This window comes from Leopardus geoffroyi, chromosome C1 (genome assembly GCF_018350155.1).
Source record: "Leopardus geoffroyi isolate Oge1 chromosome C1, O.geoffroyi_Oge1_pat1.0, whole genome shotgun sequence".
NCBI classification, from domain to species: domain Eukaryota; kingdom Metazoa; phylum Chordata; class Mammalia; order Carnivora; family Felidae; genus Leopardus; species Leopardus geoffroyi.
The window spans coordinates 164411696-164437610 of NC_059328.1; the positions used below are offsets into that span (position 1 = coordinate 164411696).

General features: G+C 37.6%; 1 protein-coding gene across 4 annotated transcripts in view; it reads right to left on the bottom strand.

The window, feature by feature from the left end:
* LNPK (lunapark, ER junction formation factor) overlaps window positions 1-24306 on the bottom strand; it is a 75415-nt gene extending 51109 nt beyond the window's left edge. Inside the window, exons 1-6 of one of the 4 annotated variants that reach the window (XM_045480280.1) lie at window positions 23728-23886; window positions 17253-17345; window position 16109; window positions 15645-15686; window positions 14442-14629; window positions 2847-2905 (exon numbers count right to left, since the gene is read on the bottom strand). In XM_045480280.1, coding sequence (XP_045336236.1) covers window positions 2847-2905; window positions 14442-14629; window positions 15645-15686; window position 16109; window positions 17253-17345; window positions 23728-23858 — 514 coding nt within the window. In that variant the 5' untranslated portion in view covers window positions 23859-23886. Of the gene's footprint in view, window positions 1-2846; window positions 2906-14441; window positions 14630-15644; window positions 15687-16108; window positions 16110-17252; window positions 17346-23727; window positions 23887-24064 lie in introns of those variants that run through there. The other 3 variants (XM_045480278.1, XM_045480277.1, XM_045480279.1) reach the window with 3 other exon arrangements.
* Between the last annotated feature and the right edge of the window lie 1609 nt (window positions 24307-25915).

Genomic DNA, 25915 nt, shown 5'->3' on the forward strand with positions numbered 1-25915 from the left:
TCGCGGTTCGTGAGTTCGAGCCCCGCGTCGGGCTCTGGGCTGATGGCTCAGAGCCTGGAGCCTGTTTCCGATTCTGTGTCTCCCTCTCTCTCTGCCCCTCCCCCGTTCATGCTCTGTCTCTCTCTGTCCCAAAAATAAATAAACGTTGAAAAAAAAAAAATTTTTAAATAAGTTTTCTTCTATTTTTCACTAGTTTGTTAGTTCCATGAAGTCAGAGAACATATTTGTTTTAGACTTCTTCTTGTCCTCCTGGCATCTACTATATTACTAAATATCACTGGAAACAACACCATAACCTTAACTTCCTTAATATGATAAAAAGTATCAATATTTTTTAAAACCACAGCAAATATCATCTATAACGGTAAAAATTAAAAGCTCTTCCACTGAAAATCAGAAATTAGACAAGGATATCTGCTGTTCCCACTTAAATCAGACAAAAATAATTCAAAAGGCAAGAAAAATAAAAAAGAATAAGGAATGGAAAAGAATAACCAGTGTCATCAGTCCACATGTATATAACACTTTGCAATTTTCATATGCTTTGGCATATAGTTTCTCTTAATACTCACAATAGCTTGCCAAAACAAATATTTCATGTTAATGATGTTGTTAATTTTACAAATTAGGAAACTGATGTTCAGAGAACTAAAACTTGTCTGTAAGACAAAAAGATGGCTGGAGCAAAAGTGAAAAAAAAAAAAAAAAAAAGAGTGGAGAGAGATGAAGTTAGAGAAATGGGCATAAGCCAGAAAGTAAGGGTAAAGAATTCAGATTTACTCTGGCAGCCATCAGAGAATTTGAAGACAAGAGAACTGATCTGTACCTCAAAAATAGACTAGTGAGGAAGCCATTGCAACAGTACAAGTAGGAGATAATAATGACCTGAATTAGGACAGTAGTAGTGGTAAAGCAGGTTAGAAGTGGTCAGATTCAAGATAATTGTGGAGGTACAGATGATGAAGACTTTGAAGGAGAGAGAGGAATGCATGGTAGAGTAAAGGGAGTATGGGGTCAGGATAGGGTTTTCCCCTCCAGCTGACCGTATGGAGGCAGGATGATACACCAATAGAGACAATCCAACAGCAACAGATAATGCAGAAGAGGATAACTGCAGGAAGAGATAACGGCAAGCACAAAGTTCTCAAGATGGCCAGAGTATCTAGAACCCAAAACATAAACGGAGGGCTTAACCATAAATGGGATCACACTCAGTCTTCCAGCCTACCACTGAAGGATGACAACGTAACTGAAGGAGAAACGGATGAAGCCAACTTGATACATTTGGTAGTAGAGGCAGCTCTCCTCTGTTTACATCTATTTTCTCCCATAAAGTGAGACTATCACGTGAGAGTGGCCAGGTGGATTTTGTGGGATTTTGTTTGTTTGTAGATTTTGAATTTTTATTTGGTTGGTTGATTGGTTGGCTTTATTTTGATTTGATTTTTGTTTTTTTTTGCAGAGAGGCAGGTATTAGTGATTTGAAGAGAAATACAATTTCAAAAAATGCTCTCAAAGAGAAAAAAGTGAATTTTCTAGGGAACTATAAAATAGGACTGTGTAGCAGTACTGAATACATATTTAAATAAATTTAGCTTTTCTGATGCAGGGATAGATTAAGCATATAGAAGTTTTTGCCAGTCATAGATTAAGCATATTATTGTATTTAAACAAGGTGCAGTTTTTGCCAGACAAGTAGGATGGGAAAGAGGGACAAAGAGTCAAGGGTATCTGCAAGGAAGGGTCACTAGACTAGACCAGAGAACCTAAACTGGGCTGAAGAGAAGTCATAAGTGAGGAGGGCCATATATCTGTATGAATCTCCTTTGGATCTTGAGTCAAACAAAACATATTTAATATTTTATGATATTAAAAATTTTTTAGATATAATATTATGTTCCTGAATGATAATATATTACATAATGTATTTTTAAAGCCTATTATGGATAGATATAACTGGGATCTACTTCAAAATAATACAGTAGGTAGAAAAGTGGGTGGAGGTAAAAATGACACAAGACTGACCATCAATTGGTGATTGTTAACGTTGTGTGACAGGTATATGAGAACTTATTATTCACCCTACTTTTGTATAGGTAATTATGCATATGAAATTTCCCAAAATTAAAAGTTAAAACAAAAGAAGTCACATATAAAGTTCATTTATAACAAAATTTGCCTATCTTTATTTATAACTCATATTTTTAAGACCGGAAAATCTTTAAAATCTGTACACAGACAGATTACAGAAGGAGATATTACCATAAGTTGCATGTTTCCATAAAAACAAAAGCCTAGGAGCTGTGAGGTTAAAGAGAATGGTGCAGGGGCGCCTGGGTGGCTCAGTCGGTTGAGTGTCCAACTTGGAATCTGGTCATGATCTCACACTCATAGGTTGGAGCCCCGCGTCGGGCTCTGTGCTGACAGCTCAGAGCCTGGAGCCTTGCTTTGGATTCTGTGTCTCCCTCTCTCTCTGCCCCTCCCCCACTCACACTCTGTCTCTCTCTCTTTCTCCCAAAATACGTAAACATAATAATAATAAAAAAAAAAATTTTAAAGAGAATGACGCGACAAAAGTTTTGTATAAAAATTAACAAGTAATAATTTCTCTTGATTTAAAGAAATTATTTGCATAAAAAATATTCTAAATGAAGACAAAAATAACACAAATGAAAAAAACAGAACAACGTTGATCATACAAAATGCTTGATAGTAAACAACTCTTCAATATTTACCACATTGTCATTTCAATATACATTTCACAACCTGCCATTCAATTAGAAACCAATGCACTAGAAGATAGTTTTTTTGTAATGTATTTATAAAAATATAGAAATTAAACTTACTATTTCTTTCTGTTCTCTTGGAAAAGAAGAAAATAAGTACTGTTCTTATGCTCCAGATGCTATGGAGGAAGCAAAATTCAGAAAGAAAAACCATCATTAGGATAAGTAAATTAAAAGCCTTATAAAATGAAAAGAAATATACATTTCCAATTAGAGTTCAATATATTGCTTCCCTTTCTATTTTGAAAATCAGAAAGTACTCCTTTCTTTCAGAGACCATCAAAGGTCTACCTCTGCTTTCAAAGAAGGAGTTCTCAATCTAAAATCCATGCACCTTCTGAGGATGCCCCAAAATTGTGAAATTACCTTTGTGTGCATAAGTGTATCCCTCTGGAGAGACCATTGTGTTCATCATTCTCAAAGAGGTTTATGAAGTCCCCAAAAGAAAACAAATTATAGATTTCTTCTTCTTAAGTAAGTATCAACCCCCAAAATTTGTCCATTCCCAGGTACTGAGGGAAAAGCACGTTTTACAACTCCAGCACACTGTACAAATGTAAGTTGTTACTCCTCCTCTATTATTTCACACTGGAAGGATCTTCTTTACTAAACAGAATAAGCTATCTGAAAGAAAAAGAAAACTTACCTTCAAATAAATATTTGATAAGTAAACTTGGCTAGACACCTCCTTTCAAAGATTTTATGAGGAGAATTCTTTAGGACTTACATTAGAATAAGACCTCAGATGATATTAAAAGGGAATCAAAGAATGATACTAATCACAAACTTGCTAAGATCATCTCTTAAATTCAATGTAAATATAGCAAAATACCTCTTTCTCCATGGAACATGGCAGAATAAGCATATAAACATTATTCACAATTTCATAAAAAAAAATACACTGTATCTGGATTTACGTGACCTCTTCACTCTGAAATAGATCACTGCTATTCCTGGGAGTTCGCCTGCAAGGTAAGTTACCAGTGAACCCTGTCTCCTGGTAGCCACACCTTTATGTACTCCTCTCTTACCGGTGTTGTTCTGTGTAACTAATAGAATATGGTGGAAGTGACAGTATGTCACTTCAAGATTAGGTTATAAAGGACTGCAGCTTCCACGTTAGGCCTCCTCTTCCACTCCCCATCTTTCTCTCTCTTGGATTACTTGCTCTAAGAGAAGCCAGCTGGTATGATATGAGGAAATTCAGGGAACTCTACGGAAAGGCCCATGTGGCAAAAAATAGAGGTCTGTGGCAAAGAGCCAGCAAAGAGATGAGGCCTGCCAACAACTACGTGTGTTGAGCTTAGAAGTAAATTTTCCAGCCTTAGTTAAGCCTTGAGGTAACTGCAGCTCCAGCCAACAGCTTAACTGCAATTTATACATGAATAAAGACCCCGAGCTAGAACCACCCAAGTAATCTGCTCCCACATCCCTACCCCTCAGGAACTGTGAGAGATAATAAACATTTGTAGTTTTAGGCTACTAAGTTCTAAGAAAATTTATCACTGCAATAGATAACCAATACATGCTTTTTATATTGTGCTGGTTCATTTTTATGATACAGACAACTACGTAAGTACGAAAAAAGACATTATTGACAATGCTCAGCGTCTTTTTTTTTCGTACTTGGGTAGTTGTCTATATCATAAAAATGAAGGGAGAGGAGAAGGGAAAGGAGAAGGGAAGGGAAGGGAAGGGAAGGAAGAGGAGAAGTTAAACGTACTTTTCACAATCTTCAAGGATCCTACAACAGAAAACTCTCATACTATTTCTCCATTACAAACCCACTGAAACAGTGCCAGCAGAGAGATGATATAGGAAAAAAAAAGGATAGGAAAACAGAACACAGGACAAGGAATTGCAGAGATAGTGACAGAATTCTGTAAGAAATCAGTAAATTTTCTTAAATGGGTATTTTGAAAAAGCGTACATAATTTTCAAAGTGTAAAAACTGTAAGAATTGAAATGTATTTCTTTACGTCAAAATAAAACTCAGTAATCCCCCTTTGTGGACAATAGATTCTCCTTTTGGTTTTTATCAGAACTATTGCTGGAGAAAATGAACTATCAAACAATACATTTCCTTCAAGACTTAAAAAGGTAGAACACATAGTTTACCTTTAAGGCTAAATTAAATGAAATTCTTTTGTATTTTTAAAATGAAATTTAGGAAAAATAATAAGGTACTTCAAAAATCTATAAAACAATAAAGGTTTTTGCTCTCCTAATAATTAGATACAACTTATGAAAACAAAGCAACATATTTTGCGATGATACTAAAGATTTATTACTACTGACTCCTACTTAGAGAATAGTGGCATAATTTCCCTTTCCCTCTTCTCTCCTTAGAAATACTCCAAACAACAAGGAGAATAAAACACAAATTCTTGGGGCGCCTGGGTGGCTCAGTCGGTTAAGTGTCCGGCTTTATCTCAGGTCATGATCTCGCGGTTTGTGGGTTCAAGCCCCATGTCCGGCTCTGTGCTGACAGCTCAGAGCCTGGAACCCATTTTGGATTCTGAGTCTCCCTCTCTCTCTGCCTCTCCCCTGCTCACTGTCTCTCTTTCCTTCAAAAATAAATAAACATTTAAAAAATTTTAAAGAAAACACACAAATTCTTGTTCTGGTAAAATTAAGATATAGCTAAATCCAACTCCTAAAAGCCATGGAGATCATGAAGATTAAGAGTGCAAGCTGAGAAGGAAAACTGCTTATCTCACAAAGAGGGAGCAAGACAAACTTCTCCAAGTGGAAAAGCCTAAACCCCATGTTTATAACAAGAATAAGATAGAAGCACCTGGGTGGCTCAGTTGGGATTCTCTCTCCCCCTCTCTCTCTGCCCCTCCCCACTTACACACTCTCTACAAAAAAGAAGGAAAGAAAGGAGTAAGAAACACATGCTACATAGGCAGAAACTCCTCCATCTGGCTCCAGCAGTGAAACAGAGAAGGCAGAGAGCTTAAAGAGAAATCATTCAGAAATGCCCTGTTTACAGAGGCAGTCAGTTAAGCCTCTGATTCTTGATTTTGGCTCAGGTCATGACCTCGCAGTCTGTCAGTTCGAGCCCTGTGTTGGGCTCTGTGCTGACAGCTCAGAGCCTGGAGCCTGCTTCAGATTCTGTGTCTTCGTCTCTCTCTGTCCCTCCACTGTTCACACTGTGTCTCTCAAAAATGAATAAATGTTAAAAAAAAAAAAAATTAGAAGTGCCCTGTTTACAAAGAACTTTGTTTCTATGGCAGCAGGGGAGAAAAGAAGTTTTGTTATTAGGAAAATATATACAGTTGCCTAACCCTATTGGCTGGGAAAAATAAAAGCTGAGCAAATTAGCACATTAAATCCTGGATCGTAAGGAAAATTCTAGATAGCCTGGAATGTAGGAAGACATGCCCCCATACTCATACAACCTTCTACAAATAACTGGGCAAAAATAAACATACCACATAGTTAGAAATTTATTTTTAAGTTAAAAAAAACACAAAAGCAAAATACAAAGTTATGTTTCAAAACCTAGGCCAACATCTTTCCTCTTAATAAATGTAAATGAGCTAAACTTACCGAGCAAAAGACTTTCACACTGGAGCATAAAAACAAAACCCAACTCCATAACATAAATCTAAAATTAAGAGTTTTTGAAAGCTGAAGATAATAAAACAAAGAGCAGAAGTATACTAGGCAAATACCAGCAATACAAGAGTTGTATCTTAATACCCCACAAGGTTGAATTCAAGACCCCCTGCAAAAAAGGTTTAAACCAGAAAAAGATCATTTCATAAACATGATGCAATTCCTTTCCAACAAAAAGGGGCTAGAGCAACTGAGCACCCATGTGCAAAATGAAAGAAAGAAGAAAAGAATCTCAACATGAACCTCACACCTCATATAAAAATTAACCCATGGGGCGCCTGGGTGGTGCAGTCGGTTAAGCGTCCGACTTCAGCCAGGTCACGATCTCGCGGTCCGGGAGTTCGAGCCCCGCGTCGGGCTCTGGGCTGATGGCTCAGAGCCTGGAGCCTGCTTCCGATTCTGTGTCTCCCTCTCTCTCTGCCCCTCCCCTGTTCATGCTCTGTCTCTCTCTGTCCCAAAAATAAATAAAAACGTTGAAAAAAAAAAAGTTAAAAAAAAAAAAAAATTAACCCAAAATGACTTATGAACTTAAATGTGAAATGTTAGAAGAAAAAAAACAGAAAAAAAATAAATAAGAAAATCTTCAGAATCTATAGCCAGGGAAGGGTTCTTGATAACAAAAGCACAACCCATAAAAAGAAAAATTAATAAATTTTACTCTGCAAAAACCCTATTAAGAGAACAAAAAGACAAACTACAGACTGGGAAAAAATATTTGCAAACCATATACCCAACAAATAACTTATATCTACAATATATAAAGAATTCTCGGGGTGCCTGGGTGGCTCGGTCAGTCAGGCGTCGGACTTCAACTCAGGTCAAGATCTCGTGGCTCATGAGCCCGGTTCGAGCCCCGCATCCAGCTCTGTGCTGACAGCTCAGAGCCTGGGGCCTGCTTTGGCTCCTGTGTCTCCTTTTCTTTCTATGCCCCTCCCCCACGCACATGCTTGCTCACGCGCTCTCTCTCTCTCTCTCTCTCTCTCTCTCTGTTCCTCAAAAATGAATAAACATTAAAAAAAAATTAAAGAATTCTCAGAACTCAACAGCAAAAAGCCTAATAATCCAATCAGAAAAATAGAAGACATGAACAGATATTTCACAGAAAAGGAGATATAAATGGCAAGTAAACACATGAAAAGAAGTTTGACATCATTAGCCATTGGTGAAATGTGAATTAAAACCACAATGAAATATCACTACATACCCATCAGAATGATCAGAATAGAAAATAGTGAAATATGAAATGCTGGCAAAGATGCAGAGAAACTAGATCATTTTTTAATATAATTTATTGTCCAATTGGCTTACATACAACACCTAGTGCTCATCCCAACAAGTTCCCTCCTCAATGCCTATCACCCGAAACTAGATCATTTATATGCAACCAGTGGAAATGTAAAATGGTACATCTCCTCTGAAAAAACATTTATCAGTTTCTTATAAAACTAAACATGTATTTACCATATGCCCCAGAAATTACACTCTTGGACATATACCCCAAAGAAATGAAAACTTATGTTCTAATGCCTATATACAAATGTTCATAGAAGCTTTATTTGTAATAGCCAAAAACTGGAAGCTACCCAAATGTCCCTCAACAAGTGTATGGATAAACAACCGTGGTATGTCATTACCATGGAATACAACTCAACAATAAAAAAGAAACCATTGATATACTTAACATCTTGAATGGATCTCAAGAATATGCTAGATAAAAAAGAAAAAGGCCAGTTTCAAAGGTTATATGCTACATGATCTCATTTTATAATTCTTGAAATAACAAAATTATAGAGATATAAAACAGATTAGTGGGTGGCAAGGATTAAGAAGGAGGCAGGTAGAGGAGAGTTGGTATGACTACAAAGGGGTAGCAAAAAGGAGCCTCATGGTCTTGTTTTTTTTTTTCAATTTATTTATTTAAGTAATCTCTACACCCGACATGGGGCTCGAACTCACAACCCTGAGATCAACAGCCACATGCTCCACCAACTGAGCCAACCAAGTGCTCCCAGCTTTGTGGTTTTAGAACCGTTCTGGATCTGAATTGTGGGGCAGGGACATGAAGCTACACATGATAAAACTACATAGAAATGTAAAACACACACAAAAGAGTGCATGTAAAACTGGCAAAATCTGATAGGCTCTGTGAATTGAATCAATGTCAGTTTCCTGGTTGTGATATTTTACTGTACTCATACAAGATGTTACCACTGGGGAAGTCTGGGTAAAGGATGCATGGGACCTGCTTGCACACTTTCTCTCTCTCTCTCACTCTGCCCCTCTCCCCTGCTAGTGCTCTCTCTCTAAAATAAAAATAAATAAATAATAAAAAAAAAACTTTAAAAATAAGTAAAAACTTTTAATTAATATATATACTATTTATTTATACACTATAGCAAACTTTTAATCTATGAAGTTTTATAATACATCTGATGCCTGGTAGACCTCTGCTTCTCATTCCTCTCCTTTTTTAGAATTATCAGGACTATTCTATGTGTTCATTTTTCCATTCAAAAGTATGGAATGAGTGTGCCAAGACCTTTGAAGTACTGTTGGTGGGGCGCCTTGGTGTCGGTTGAGCGGCCGACTTTGGCTCAGGTCATTATCTCGCGGTCCGTGAGTTCAAGCCCCGCGTCGGGCTCTGTGCTGACAGCTCAGAGCCTGGAGCCTGTTTCAGATTCTGTGTCTCCCTCTCTCTGACCCTCCCCCGTTCATGCTCTGTCTCTCTCTGTCTCAAAAATAAATAAACGTTAAAAAAAAATTAAAAAAAAAAAAAAGTACTGTTGGTATTTTTAATGTGATCATACATTTTTAGATTAATTTAGGGAGAACTGATCTCATAACAATACTAAATCTTCCCATTAAAGAGTAAGATCTCTTAATTATGTCTCTGTACATAATTCTTTAAATACAAAAATCTACCAAGTGAATAACTATCAATATTCAAATATCTATCAATTGCAAAAGGGATGCTTGCAAAATGATTTCTTACCTACCAAAACCTCCTAGTAAAGATTATCCTTGAGTAAATATCAACAGATGTTCACAGAAACCTTCTCCTTTAAGAGCCAACTATAGTTGATTCCAAAGTATAGAGATACTTTTTATTCTCATAAGATCACCATGAAAGAAATGTTAAACTTTCCTCAAAAGGCTACAAATTATGGAGCACCAGGGTGGCTCAGTTGGGACGACTTCAGCTCAGGTCATGATCTCAGGGTTCATGAGTTGGAGCCCCACATCTGGCTATGTGCTGACAGCTCAGAGCCTAGAGCCTGCTTTGGATTCTGTGTCTCCTTCTCTCTCTCTCTGCCCCTCCCCCACTCACACTGTCTCTCTCTCTCTCTCTCTCTCTCTCAAAAATGAATAAACGTTAAAAAAAAAATTTTTTTTTAAGGCTACAAATTATGCTTGCCAACCCTCCTGCTGGATTGAGGAAGTATCTTTTATCAGAGTTGGGAGGAGGGGGTGAGAGAGGAGGGGGAGTGAGAAGAAGGTGTTAAAAACTGTATAAGATCAAAGTCCTATCCTCAAATGACTTTAGATTTAAGTAGGAAAAAAAAAAACATAAAAAATAGGGACAAGACCACCTTCTTCAGGTCCTTTGCTTAACTTTTCCCCCCATAGCTCCATTTTAAGAGGAATTAAAAACAAACAAACAAACAAAAACAGAAGGAAAATATAGCTGGGGCTCCTGGGTGGCTCAGTCAATTGAGCATCCAACTTTTTTTTTTTTTCTCCTTGAGTGTCCAATTCTTGATTTCAGCTCAGGTCATGATCCCAGGGTTGTGGGATCAAGCTCTACGTTGGGCTCCATGTTGAGCAGAAGAGCCTGCTTGAAATTCTTTCTCTCTCCCCCACCCTCCCACCCACTTCCCAACTCATGCAGGTGCACACTCTCCAAGAAAAAAAGAAAGAAAGAAAGAAAGAAAGAAAGAAAGAAAGAAAGAAGAAAGGAAAAGAAAAGAAAGAGGGAGGGAGGGGGAAGGGAGGAAGAAAATATGGCTAAATCCTCTGGGAAGGTCAAGTTTTACGCTAATAAGCCTCTGAAATGATCTTATAGAGAATGAAATTTCTAGAAAGTTATAATCTGGAAGAATAAGGTATCTAGGAGTAAAAGTCTAAGACTGCCTGTAGAGTTAGTTAAGGATAGAGACAAAGTTTAATGGCTGTTCACTCTTAGAAAATGAACCAATTCCCAAGGTAATGCATATCTGCCAGCATAAGCAAGAAACATAAAATTTAAACTGCAATCTAAACCTTCCCTCATATTGGACGATAGCCATAATGACTCCAATGAAACAAATTCAGCATTTAGATTATAATTTGTTTCAGTAAGAGTTGAAAAGATTAGGGATATAAATATACTATTGAATCTGAAAGGCAGAAAAATAATACGCTGGGAATCATCCCAAGCTCCTCCCTATTACATCCTGAAAAGAAGATATAATAAAACATCAAAGCATCTTATACAGAGTATTGACATTCTATCATAAAAGATAACTTTAAGGTAGTTATGATTATGCAATATATGCTCATTCCTGAATCCATGACTGCTCTGTCCAGTAAAAGCATTTGGGAAATTTGGAACGCAGAAATGAGTCACTTTTTGCAATATCAGGTAGATTGCTAAGCTTTATAATCAGTGTAGACTGTGATAAGTAAAACAATACATTTTATTACTAATTCTGCCTCCATTTCTTTAAGTAAACCCTGGTCCAGACCTCAAAACTTTTGTTTCCAAAGGAAAACGGTCCAGGAATAAGCTCAGGCAATAGCTCACATGAAAGAAAATGTCCTGTGGTAAGTCTTCTTTCTTTATACCACAGCATCCACTTTCACGTTGTTGTATTTTATTTCATGCTTTTTTGATTGCCATCAATCAGAAGGACAATTCTATTCTTTGTTTGATAACTGGTCTATGCTTCCAAGAGTGAAGAGCTCAGTGAAACAGAAGCTGCAGCAGTTGAGAACCAGGTCACAAATGTGAATGAGACAAAGTGAGAAATGGCTCTGAAGCCTAACAAACCAAGAAATACTAGATGCAGGTGATGCAGAACAGGCAGAAGGACACAGTAAGGACAATAAAGCCTCATACTCAAAAGAGTAGAAAGATCAAACTGAAGAAATAAACAGTTTTAAAGAAATTAAGTTTTTCTACTTTTATGAACAATTAGTATATGATTTGCCAAAAAAAAAAAAAGTCTTCTGCAGCATAGTAGCAGATCCAGTAGATCACAATTTGTGAACAGCCATTAGAATTAGCACAGTAAAGTTCCCTGTCATTCTTTTGCAACTAGATACAAATCTTTCATAATTAAAAAAAAAAAAAATCTATTTTTATATAGTAATGGATGTCAAGTGAAGTGGGTTGGGGGGGGGGGTTAAGTTTATTTATATATTTTTGAGAGAGAGAGAGAGAGCCCGTGCACATATGCAAGGGGGGGGGGGAGGGAGACAGAGAGGGAGGGAGGGAGACAGAGAGGGAGGGAGGGAGGGAGAGGGAGAGACAGAGAGAGAAAGAGAGAGAGGGAGGGAGGGAGGGAGGGAGGGAAAGAGAATCCCAATCAGGCTCCACAATATCAGTACAGAGCCCCATTCAGGGCAAGAACTCACCAACCGTGAGACATCAAGAGTCAGACACTCAACAGACTAAGCCACCCAGGTGGCCCTCAAGTGAGTTTTTTAAAGTTTTTTAAAGATGTTTCAATCAAGTAAACATCACATCTATTCCTTTTCTAAATTTCTTTTCTCCCCTCTTTTAATGAAAAACTAGAAAGGAACGAGGGAAGGGGGCTCAGCATTATAAAATCCACTACTATACCTGGGATAAGAAGCATTCCAAAAGATTTCAAAAGAGAAAGAAAATAAAGAAAAGGGCAGAGATGTTATTTCATAATATGCATGCACTCAATTTTTTTTTCTTTTATCTACATATAAAAGCTAAAATTTTATGATCTCCCGGAGTTCCAATTTGAAATTATGTCCTGCACTACAGACTAAACAAATTTTTTTTTACTACAGCAGTCCCAAAGAAAGAGATCTTACACCCACCAAAAAACCTAAATATCACCGACTCCTCCTTTTCCATTACCTTCCATTTCCTCCCATCAAGTTGTCTCAGTTTTACTTCTGAAACACTGCTAAGTCATCTATTCATCTCCACTGCCACTGGGATGTCCCAATCCAGATGGATTTTTAGATTAAACTCCTATAACAGCACCCTAGCTGATCTGTTTCTATCCTTGTCCTCCTCTACTCAATCTCCACAGGCAGCACACATGAGCCTCTTAACTTAAATCTCATCATGCCATTCTTCCACTAAAACCTTTACAAGCTTCCCATTTCACCCAAAATGAAATTCAAACTCCTAGCACCAGGACCCTCCCATGATCCAGAACCTATCTGATTCTGCAAGCATACTTCCTACCACTCTCTCCATCACAGACCCTCAAATAAGTTATGCTCTCTTCCATTACACAGCCTTTGTATTTTCTGTTCTCTTCCTATAAAGATCTTCCCTTATCCATATCCCTTCTTAAAAATCTTCAATGACTTCCTATCACTCCTAGATTAAGTCCGAAAGTCATTATCATGGCCTATGAAGCCCTCAAGAAATATCCTTTGCCTAACTATCCAGACTTTCCCTATAATCCAGTCTTTGGCCTTCTTTCAATTCTTTCAACCTTCCACGGTCTATCCACCTCAGGGTCTTTATATATGCTGTTCCTTCTCCCTAACAGACTATCCACTCCCCTGTCACACCACCCTTAATACACATAATCATTCTTTGCATCTCAAACTCAAAGATCACTTTTCAGGGAGGCTATGGTAAGCAGATTTCTAAAACTATCTCTCTCTCTCCCCGAGATTTCCATCCTCCAGTTATACAATCAAACAGTAATCTAGGTACTGCTGTGAAGGGACTTTGCAAATATAATTAAGTATTACTCAGATTTTAAGCAAGGGAGATTATCCTGGATTATCCTGGTGGGCCTAATATAATCAGTTAAACCCTTAAAGACAAAGCTTTCTCTGAGTTGAGGGCAGAATTGGAAGTCAGAGAGATACAGCACAAGTCAGCAAACAACCTGACTAGACCTTGAAGATTCTCCCCACAGAGACTCCAAATAAGATCCCGGTCCAGCTGATTGTTTACTTTGATTTAGGCCTGCAAGACTCTAAGCAGAGAACCCAGTCAAGCCACCTGGATCTACACAAACTGTGATACAATAGATGGGTGTTGCTCTAAGCTGCTAAATTGGTGGCAACAATAGAAAATGAATACAAAGGCTCTTCCCTGACCCCCATCTCCATCCCAGACTGGGTTAGGATCTCTGTTAAGTGTTTCCATAGCATGTGACACTTCTCTTTAGGATATTCATCATACTTACTAATTGATATATGCAGTCTAAAATCTATAGTCAAAGATTTTGTATTTTTGTATACCACACACCATTATAATCTAACACCTACAAAATTGGTACCCATAAATACCAAGAATTGGTACCAATTTTTTATTCAATTGTGTCAAAATTCAATCATTACACACTTTCAGTAAAGGCCTATATTATAAAATATTTCTATAATAAGGGTCAATTGCTTTATAGCAGTGACTAAGACAGGGGAAGAGAGATAGGATGAATGGAATATATTCGGAATTACTGGGTCAGTTGTTCCTTTTATTTTACAAACCCTCCCTCACTTACCACTACCCACAATCTGAGATGTCCACTCTATGCCCTATTACCCTAGGGAAGCATGATCATCTATTAGAGAATCACAAAAGATTCCCACCTAGAGTCATTATTACTAACGTCACTGAGTTAGATTCCTCAGATATGCTGAATTGTAAATTAAGGTTTAAAACAGTTGGTTTACTTTTTTAAAGAAATACTTTTCAAAATGAAAAACAAACAAACAAATTTACTCAAACTGAGACATTATTATTTCATACTAAAGAGAGACTTAATATATTTAAACCATCTGGTCAAAAAGAGGAAAAGTCAACTAAAAGAACAATTTACTTACATCAATGGGAAAGCAAAAAATGGAAGTGTCATGGCAAGTCTTGCTGTAAATTCATCAGGAAGATACCACAAGTATACAATTAAACATGTAAACAGATAGAGAATTGAAGAGTAGAGAATTAATCTTCCAACCCATAATTTTTGTAATCTCTGATTTTTTTCCCTAAATTCTTCCAATGCTTGAATTTCCTGTTAAGAGAGAATTATTCTATATTATTGAAGCGAATCTCAAATTTCATAAAGAAATCAAAATGTTAACAAAAAATTTTAACAGTATAGAGAGGTTATAAAGAAATAATTCTTAAAATTCAATGAAATATAATACCTTAATATTTTTAAATAGAACATATGAAAAAGAAAATTTTAAATGAGGCTAAAAACATGAAATGCCTATTCTGACAAGTTACTCTTAAATGCAAAATTAAGATACTGTTTTTAACCTACCAAATTAGCAAAGATCAAGCATGAAATTGACATCAATAAATAGTATTTATTAAACTAAACAAGTAATAATTCTCCTTTTATAAGGTCTAAAAAAATCTGGCTATATAAAGAAAGAATGAATAAAAACTGGGGTGCCTGGGTGGCTCAGCTGGTTAAGCATCCGACTCTTGGTTTCGGCTCAAGTCATGATCTCACAGTTTCGTGAGTTCAAGCTCCATGTCAGGCTCCGTGATGACACTGTGGAGCCTGCTTGGGATTCTCTGTCTCCCTCTCTCTCTGCCCTTCGCCCACCTGGGCTGTCTCTGTCTCTCTCAAAATAAATGAAATTAAAAAAAAAAAAAAAAGGAATTAATAAAAATTAAAACAGTGACCCATACTAGATTCTTTCAATCTATTCATCACTCTTAATATTCCTAAGGAATAACCATTTTTGATAATAGAAAGTAAAAAAAGCTGTGAAGTTTGTGTACTGATAAAAATTGTTGTAGACCATCTTATAATCTACTTTATCCTATCTGTAACATTGATTTATGCCAAGCTATGCATCTAATTCCATTCTAACAGGTTCTATTGACACAGGCTTCTTAAGTCACTGATTCACTCTGAATTTTTCTGAAATAACATTAAAGTCCTCAGGCTTACTCTATATCATCTCTAATTCCCAAAACAGATCCAGTCTCCAAAATACTACACATATACTATAATAATATTTATGTAATACCTAAAATGAATTAAAACACCCCAGAGCTAAAAAACATACCTTATCTATATTTTCCAGAACTTCTACAGTTGACGGTTTTGTCTGTTATAAAAACAGATGAGACATTAAAACTTGTTATTGCAAACTTAGATACATTTTGATTTATAAAATCACAAAAGAACATTTTAATTCAAAATTAAGCTTTTTCAAATATTGTTAAACAATGTATACTCCTATTTATTTATAAATAACATTTAGATTTAAATAAAAATTATAATTATAAAGAGAACTACGTAAGATTAAAGAAACAAGCATTTTCCTACTTGACTTTTTAGCCTGAGTACTTTCAACTCTGACAGTTCATTTTTTACCAGTCTTAATCCCAGAACATACTTTTATAGAGAAAAAGAAATTCTCCTCCAAGAAAAATTTTCTTAGACATGATTATTCAAAATAACTGCTACATTAAAAAATTCAAGATTAAAGATGGTCTGATTTACTATTGCTAAAAGTTCATTTAGGACTCTGGAAGTCAAAATCAATAGGCTACCTTCATTCTGAATTCCTACGTTTCTGAAGATTAGATTTTAAAAAGGCACCTAAGAATACTTCATTATAGCAGAGCTTGTTTGTTAAAAATATTTTTTATACACCCCGAATAAAAACCAGCCAAAATGTCTCATACAACACTTGTGAAACCATTTACCAATTATGTACTCAATAATATAAGAGGATAATGAATATCAATTCATTGCAGTTCCCATAAGAGTTGTTAACATTAGGTTGAACCATATGAAATTGCTTTTTATGTAAGTCAAAACTGTTGAATATTGGTAATTTCATATGATTCAACCTAATAAAGACAAAGAAAAAATAGGCAAATTTGATCCTCAAGCAGAACTGTAACAGAGTTTTAAAGGAAAGAGCAAGGAGTCCATGGAATACCAAAACAAAGCAGTTCCAGTAAGTCCAAAAACTAGTATACCAAGCATTTCTAGGCTCCATTATTATACTAAAAAGGAACTAAAAATAAGCAAAGTAGTTTGTCTGAGATTACATTATCTCCTATTAGAAAAGAGCATATATTAATATATTTTATATTTTATAGTACTAAATTGGAGATACTTCCTCTAAAGCCTTAACCAATAAAATCAAACTACATTTCAAATTTTGTTTTAAGCCTCTAATTCCTAAAAGTATATCTAGTATAACTTCAGCAAATATTTATGACAAGCTTTAAGCAAAAAGAGATAGCCTGTAAAATCAGGTATTGTATAGCATACAACTATAATTTCAACCATTTCAACAATAATAATAGTTTCAACTATTTTTCAAATAAGATTGAAATGTAGGCAATATAAGGGAAAAAAGCTAGAAAAGATAGCTATTTTCACATGAATGAATAAACAAAAATAATTCATAAGTCAAAGTGAAACAATTATTTTAAACAGAGGCATTACACACCTACATGGCAAGCAGAACTATTAAAGTCCAAATATAATTCATAAGAATTATAATTCTTCTAATTCATAAGAAAAGGAAGAAAATTAAATAGAATTAGGGATAATATCAAGCTTTACTCAAGTCTATACTACAAAGGAGACTTTTACAAATAGGTTTATGTGATACTTTATATTAGACTAAGAACTGGCCATAAAGAAAAATAACTTACCTTCCATCGAGAAAATAATCCACCCATCTTTTATTTTTAGAAACTGGGCACAATGATAAATATCATCAATTGTCCAAAGAAATTCACAGCTAGAAAAAAAGCAAGTATTTAAAATTTTTAGGTTAAACACACAGCATACCCACTATAAAATATAGATGTTGCAATACTGCCAAAAAATAACATACAATACTAATTTCTCTGAACTCCACTTATGTGGAATTTTAATTTAGAGAGCCTTGGGATAGAGTCTACCCTTCAAGAAATCCCTTCTTCCAAATCAGGACATATTTAAAAGTAAAAATAAGCTGAAAAGGCTTTTAAATGGCAAGACATTTTAGCAGCGTATATTCATACTACTTTGCAATTTGCTGTTGTTTACAGTAGATCCCCTAATGTTGTAAGAAAAGTTTTATTAAACTACTTTCATTCCACACGCTTAAATACAATATCTCTATCATTCAGCTATCTACCAACTAAACTAGTTATTTGGAATTAGCATTTTACAATGTTTAGCATAACATTATTTTACAAGTAATAACAGAAAGCCAACTGGATTTTGAATAAGAAAATAAGGATTACAAAACTACCTGTGACCTTGAGCAAATCATTTATTGCTTCTAGAGCTTTAATTTTATTTTCTGTAAACTAGACTTACTATACCACCACTTTTCACAGGATAGCCTTCCTTACTACCATTTTACAGATAAGAAAATTAAGTGAAAAGACATTCAGCAATTTTCCCAATAGCTCAGAAGACACATGATTCAAAACCACTCTATCTTCAGACTTCTGGTCTGTTCACTACTGTTCCAACACCCAAATAAACATTTCTCTCTGAAACTGGGTCTAAGTCCCTCAAGTCAGTTGACCTTCATGTCAGTTAGTGTATATCTATGTCCTTATTTCAGTCATTTTTCTAGTATTCTCAAATGTATTATAATATTACCATATGGATAAAAACGTATCAGCAATCTTAGGTTCTAAATCAATTTACCAGTCAATAATTATATAAGTTTTTATTCTTTTAAGTTGAAAGAGCAAAAATATACTTTCAAATTTACACACTTTTACCAGGTGTAGTTATATACTGCCAATGTATAAAACTACTTCATTTCCACACACAAAAAAAGTTAGGCCATAATTCTTACATTTTTTAAAACCATTAATGTAATCACAAAATAATACCTGTACCAAGTAAATACATTCACTGTGCGACACTATTTATAGACTGGAATTAGCATAAGGCATACCCATCTTGGACTTTCTTGGGTAGAGAAGTAACAAAGAGCCTAATTATGAAATACCTTCACTTACAAAGCGATTTCTAGTACCAGATATACCAATAATCTGTCCTGAAATTTTCTGGTGTTTATAAATATAATGAATGTTGTCCGCCACATTTAAGTTGCAACCTAAATATTATTAATCCTTCAATATTAACTAAGTATTCAAATTTCTAAAGTGCAGTTTTAGGAAATCCTGGAACTTTAATGAATAAAAGTATAAATTTCTCAGTTAAAACATTAAATAGATCTCAAAACCTTCTGAAGATGCTAAAAATACTAAGAAAGGTGCCGGGGTGGGGGTGGATTTACATGAGCCACTTAACTTGGTATTTTCAAAGTATATAGTAATTCTCTACTATTCGGGAATTAATTGTATGCTGTCAAGCACAGTGTTTTGCACACAACTGGTCTACACGTTTTGGTTTCTAACAATTATATGCCTCCAAGTTAAGTTTGTAGCCATCACAAGTCAGGATTCTTAATACTTAAAAGTAATCACAGGGATGTCTGCTGGCTCAGTTGGTAGAGCATGGGACTCCTGATCTTGGGGTCATGAGTTTGAGCCCCATGTTGGGGGTAGGGTTTACTTAAAAATAAATAATTCTTTAAAATAACATTGAAAAAAAAAAGTAATGACAACAATAAAGATACCAGTTAAATATTTGGTAAGTACTGCTATTTCTCTAGGAAACCCTAAAGCAAACGCCTTACATGACTTTTATTATTTAGATACTACTATCATCCCATTTTACAAATGTTGGAAACTGAGGCTAGGGAAGTAAAGTAATTTGGTCCCAAAAATACTAAGTAGCAGAGCCAGACACAGCATTTTAGTTTTGGCTTTTTATGAAGAAACTAGTTATTCCCAGTAACACGAAATCAGAAATAAAGTCTGCTTTATATAAATTAGATTGGAATATTTATACATAAAATATATGAAAGCACCTCTGACATTCTCAAATAGCTGGTAAACAGAGCTACTGAAGTGGAAAGTAAGTTATAAACACAAGAGACAGTGTTGGTACAGTGGATCATGTAGCCCACATCTGATTAAATCTGAATGTTTAAATCTGCATGGAAGAGAAGCTAAATGATTTGCCAAATCATTTTGGCAGCTAGCTCTAGTTAGGGGCAGAACTGATACTAGGAGTCTGCAAGCACTGCTTTTACTTTTTTACTGAATATCACTTTTTAAGTAAGCATAATATGAAATATGTGCATAATGTTGCAATTAATATCAATTATTTGCTTGGAGAACTGTTATGGTGTTAATGAAATAAACTATGAGATTTCTGAAGCAGAGTATTCTGCTTTAGAATTTGTCCTCGAAAACAACATTATGGTAAATAGTCATTAAATGTCATATCCATGCTTTCAGGGTCATAATCAAAGAATGAGTCAACCCTCATTGTTCCAGCAATTTTCCTATCAAATTCCAGTATTTGTTTAAGAAGCTGATTTACTATGGGGCACCTTGGTGGCTCAGTTGGTTAAGCGTCGGACTTCAGCTCAGCTCACATAATCTCATAGTCTGTGAGTTCAAGCCCTGCATCAGGCTCTGTGCTGACAGCTCAGAGGCTGGATCCTGCTTCATAGTCTGTCTCTCTCTCTGCCCCTCCCCCTGCTCACACTCTGTCTCCCTCTCAAAAATAAAATAAAAACATAAAAAAATTAAAATAAAAAAAGAAGCTGATTTGCTATAATACACAACTAATGGTAGTACTTTCCATCAGATATGAAAGCATAACAAAATTAAGTAAATCAACTCTTTATAGCTTTCATTTCATACCTCTTCTGTTTTCCAACTCTTTTTCCCTCCTTGCCATATTCCAATTCCTGTAGCCCGTTATTTACTATGAAACCTTGGGCAAATAAGCTATTTAATGTCTCAGTTACTCAGTATCTTCATCTGCAAAAGAGGGAGAGTTAAGGACCCTCTTTAAATGTTGAAAGGCTTGGGGCACCTGGGTGGCTCAACCGGTTAAGCAACCAACTTTGGCTCAGCTCAGGTCATAATCTCACAGTTTGTGGGTTCAAGCACCACATCCGGCTCTGTGCTGACAGCTCAGAACATGGAGCCTGCTTCGAATTCTGTGTCTCCCCCTCTCTCTCTGCCCCTCCCCAACTTGTGCGTGCACACACGCCCTCTCTCTCTCAAAAATAAACATTAAAAAAAATTTTTTTAATGTTGAACGGCTTGAATGACACAATGCATTCTAAAGCATTTACAGCAGTGTCTAACACATAAATAATTCCTCAATATAAATTGTTTTTACTGCTGTGGTCATTGCTATTTCCTAATCCATCTCTTCCAACAAATGGAAAATACATGGGAAGCAAATAATTACCATTTCTTTCAGAAGCATAAATCAATGTTTGTCCTTGAGTGGACAGATGGCTCAATCTCAAGTGGCTTGTCCCCAAGAACTCTTCCATAAATGTGTACGGTCTCTTTCCACTCTGATATCACAGTGGAACCTGACATGACCTTAAGAGCTGGGTGCATCTAATGTGTTTTCCAGTAAGTAATTATGCCCACCATATTATTTCAATGTTTTGAATGTTCAATGTTAACTGATATTCACACTCAGGTTTGGGTGTCAGAATTTTAAATCCTGGGTCATGTCATTCTTAAATTCTCAGCTTACTTCAAGTCATATTAAAATAATGGAGTAGGGGCGTGGCTCAGTAAATTGAGCATCCAACTCATAATTTCAGCTCAGATCATGATCCCAGGGTCACAGAATTGACCCCTGCTAGGGCTCTGCGCTGAACATGGAGCCTGCTTAGGATTCTCTCTCTCCCTCTCCTTCTCCCTCTCTCTCTCTCTCTCTCTCTCTCTCTGCTCCTCTCCCCCTCCCCCCAAAAATAATTAATTAATTAATTAATTATTTTAAATACTGGAAGGGTGCCTGGGTGGCTCAGTTGATTGAGTGACCAACTTTGGCTCAGGTCATGATCTCTTAGTTTGTAAGTTGGAGTCCCACATTGGGCTTGCTGCTGTCAGTGTCGAGCCTTCTTGAGATCCTATGTCCCCCTCTCTCTGCCTCTCCCCACTGGCATTCTCTCTCCTAAAAATAAATAAACATTTCAAAAAAATTTTTTTAAATAAAATGAAAAAAATAAAGGAGTAAAAAAGATCTGGATTCAAAATATGGCTCAACCACATACTAGCAATGTGATCTTAGGTAAATTAAACTCTCTAAACCTCAGTTTCTACATCTGTAGAGTGGTGAAGCTATCTACACTTTACAGAATTATTGTATGAATTAAGTGAAATTAGGTATCACCTGACACAGTGTCCAACTAGTGTGCACATAATAAACTGTAGCCACTATTATTACTATTATCAGAAAGCAATACTCCTCATACAAACACCTTTCTTTCTAAACTCATAAAGTATCTGTTTTCATAATTTTAAAATGGGAAAAATAAGTTACAGTTTGTATTTTAACTGAAAACGTTTTGCTCCCATTTACTTTAACATTAAAAAAATAAAACAACATATCCTGCAGGTTCTTCCATTAAAATAATCTTGCAGGCCTTTAACAGCAAAGCGAGTTAACTTTTATATTTATCAACTTCCAAACCTAAGTGGAAACTATTCAGTCACCATCAACAGTACCTCTATTTGTACTATTCAGTTTAAGCTTAAGAGTGATTTGTTCTAGAACTCTAACTTTCAAATATCCTAGCTAAAGGCAATTCTGAAATATACCAAACCACCACATTTATTGCTCAAAAACAAAATTACTGAAAAGAGGTACACCTCTAAAAGTAACTTTACTACACGTTGATTAATTCTGGTGTTCATGGTAAGTTGATGTTCATTCTGAACTAACTTCCAAGAAATGACTATATTTAATATGGAAAGGTTTCTAATATTAAATCATACCTGTTTGACAGTCATAGGACTTCTTTTCTTACATTCTCTCTCAAGTTAATATATAATCATCATGTAACTTTATTAACAGTGTTGGACTGATCTTAGTAGATGACAGAGAAACTTAAAAGTCTAATTTTAAAGGCACCATTCTTGTTTTTAAAAACGTGTTCAAAATCAACTTCCTCCTAAAATGGAACTATGGGGGCTGCTGAGAACAAGAGATTAGCATTCCCTGCCAGTTTGAACATATGCCTGAAGCCAAGCTCACTCAGATGCACACACACTGCTGTGAACAGGGTCATTTCTGTCAACGGTGACACCCAAGCCAGAGAGAAAGGAGAAAACAATTGACACAAACCAGAAGCCAACTGGGAAAAAAGCAGAACATGGAAAATTCAATGAGTCACCAGTTTCATTACTGTGAGGGCACCATCAGCAAAACTGAGTTCACCAATCACAACTCTCAATACCCATACCCACTATTAAAAAAATTAAACTATTTTCTTTAAATAGTTTATTTTTAAGTAATCCCCACACTCAATGCGGGGCCCAAACCCATAACCTCGAGATCAAGAGTCGCAGGCTCCGCCCAACCCAGGCACCCCCAAGAAATAAACTATGGATGGAGTTGAGATTTGCTCTTCTCCTCCCGCTGCGCCCAAGACACCTACGCAACCTCTCCCTGCCCTCCAGCCTTACACCGCCCACCGTCCCTCAAATAAGGACAGCGGTTGTAGAGAGGCTTCTCTAAGCAGCACACAATCCACGCCCACATGGCTGGGCCGAGCAGCATGACACTGACAGTTTTCGGTCCCTCCCAATCTGTCCAATTCGTGGCGCCTCCGCACAACTCAGAGAAAAAAAAAGGGACAGAGAACACTCAAGGCGACAGCTTAGTTTAGGGGTAGAACCTTCGGACCCTTCGTCTCGACATAGGCGGGCCAAAGAGCCGATGCTCAGCTCAACCCCGACACCCACACCGGAATCTGAGAACAAGGTGGGGAAACCACCTCCCCTTCGCAGGGATAGGTGGGGGGAAGGGGTCTCTAGCACTCCAGAGTCAGCCCTGCCACTTGGCTGGGAAATCAAGAGGAGCAGGAGGCGATGTTTGTTAGCGCGCAGCCCGGCGGGAGTTTGACTAGCCGCCGCCGCAGAGCTCTTAGGCCACTTGGTATGAGGCGGGGGCGCCTGGGAGACGCAAGCGGGGGAACCGGGAACGTATCTCCCAGGGAAAAGCTCGCCGCGCTTCCCCTTTGCCGAGCCCCCCCCCCCCAGTTGCCCTCATTTTAAGCGTTCTACCTGCAAGAAGCGGGCAAAGCCCGGCGCTTGTGTCCACGTCTGCCAGCTTCGGCGGCCACCGCGCAGCCTGCCTCCCGAGCAGGCAGCAGCCGCCACTGACAGAGCGATGGGCCCGGCCAACTCCTTCCCATCAAACCCCGCGCTTCCGCCGCCGGCCAATCGGCGCCGCGGCCGGCGCGCGCCGCTCCCCGGTCACGTGACTGTGACCCGAGCGGACAGTTGGGGCGGGCCAGTCCGGCCGTTGGCCGGGGACCTCCTGTCCCTGTGGCTTCCGCGGCTAAGCAGGGTGCTCCTCGTCGTGTCTCAGGGGTATACTGCCATTTATTATGAGTCTTACCAATAGCGGTTACTTCTTACTCGTCCTCTGCCCCCGATTCTCTTGAAGCCTGTTCTGCCGAGTCTCACTGGAGAAGGAGAACCCCGAAATTGGTCCTGGTGGTCCTAGACTGGCCGCGAGAGAGACGAGTGCGGTTGAGGGTGGAGACGGCTGTGTCTGGAAAGGACTCCGCCTTGAGTCCCAGATCAGCTGTCATCCAGCCGGCAGCAGTGCGAGTGCTGAGAAGAGGCCAGTTCCCAAGCCAGTGGAGAAAATTCAGCCTAGACTCCAGGAGTGCTTGGGGCTCTTATCACCCATGGACGTCAAAAAGGGTCATTTGATGACAGGACGCTTACCTCACCCGTGTGTGGTGAGCTTCAAATGGCACATGATGTTGATTTCAAACCCATGTATGGCAGAAGCTGAGTTTTCTATTTCAAAACTCTTACCTCCAGGATACTCCCTTCACAGGTCGTGATACGTGGGCCCACGAATAAACCACCCAGGCTGCATTCACCTCAGATTTGAAACACTGGCTAAAGAGCAATTTCCTAGTCAACTGGAAATGACAAGTCCCAATAAGGAAAGATACTTGAACCACACAAGATAACGATGGAGAAGGGTAGAAAAGCAAGCCAAAGCCTTGGTCAGTGTTTTACCTCCGTGACTTATTTTAACCCTTTGTGCAAACATTTTTCGTGGGATTTTTTTTTGTTGTTGTTGTTACATAGGCTTTTGAAAACAATGTTTCCAAAGGGGAACCCTCTTTCACTGGTGGTGGGAACGCAAACTGGTGCAGCCGCTCTGGAAATCAGTGTGGAGGTTCCTCAAAAAATTAAAAATAGAACTACCCTATGACCCAGCAAGAGCACTGCTAGGAATTTACCCAAGGGATACAGGAGTACTGATGCATAGGGGCACTTGTACCCCAATGTTTATAGCAGCTCTTTCAACAATAACCAAATTATGGAAAGAGCCTAAATGTCCATCAACTGATGAATGGATAAAGATGTGGTTTACATGTACAATGGAATACTACTTGGCAATGAGAAAGAATGAAATCCTGCCTTCTGCAGCAACATGGATGGAACTGGAGGGTATTATGCTAAGTGAAATAAGTCAGGCAGAGAAAGATACCATATGTTTTCACTCATGTGGATCTTGAGAAACTTAACAGAAGACCATGGGGGGAGGCGGGGGGGGGGGCGCGGAATATAGTTACAGAGAGAGAGGGAGGCAAACCACAAGTGACTCTTAAATACTGAGAACAAACTGAGGCGGGATGGGGGAGAGGGGAAAATGGGTGATAGGCATTTAGGAGGGCACTTGTTGGGATGAGCAGTGGGTGTTGTAAGGAAGCCAATTTGACAATAAATTATATTAAAATAATGTTTCCGTGATTTTTATTTGTATTTTTTTAATTTTTTTTTCAACGTTTATTTATTTTTGGGACAGACAGAGACAGAGCACGAACGGGGGAGGGGCAGAGAGAGAGGGAGACACAGAATCGGAAACAGGCTCCAGGCTCTGAACCATCAGCCCAGAGCCCGACGCGAGGCTCCAACTCATGGACAGCGAGATCGTGACCTGGCTGAAGTCGGACGCTTAACCGACTGCGCCACCCAGGCGCCCCTGTTTCCGTGATTTTTAAAGACTAATTGTTTGAATGTGCTATATTTAAACTTTGACAATGCAAACAAATAAGGTAAAGTAACAAACTGAACATAGGATCTAGTTGGTAAGAATAAAATCTTATACTGGAAGCTACCAGATAATTCACTGTGGAATCGCTTGTCCTAACTTACAGCTTTTCAAGCTTGAAAGGATGAAGGGAAGGGAACCCAAGTTTACTTCTTGTGTACTATGGGTCAG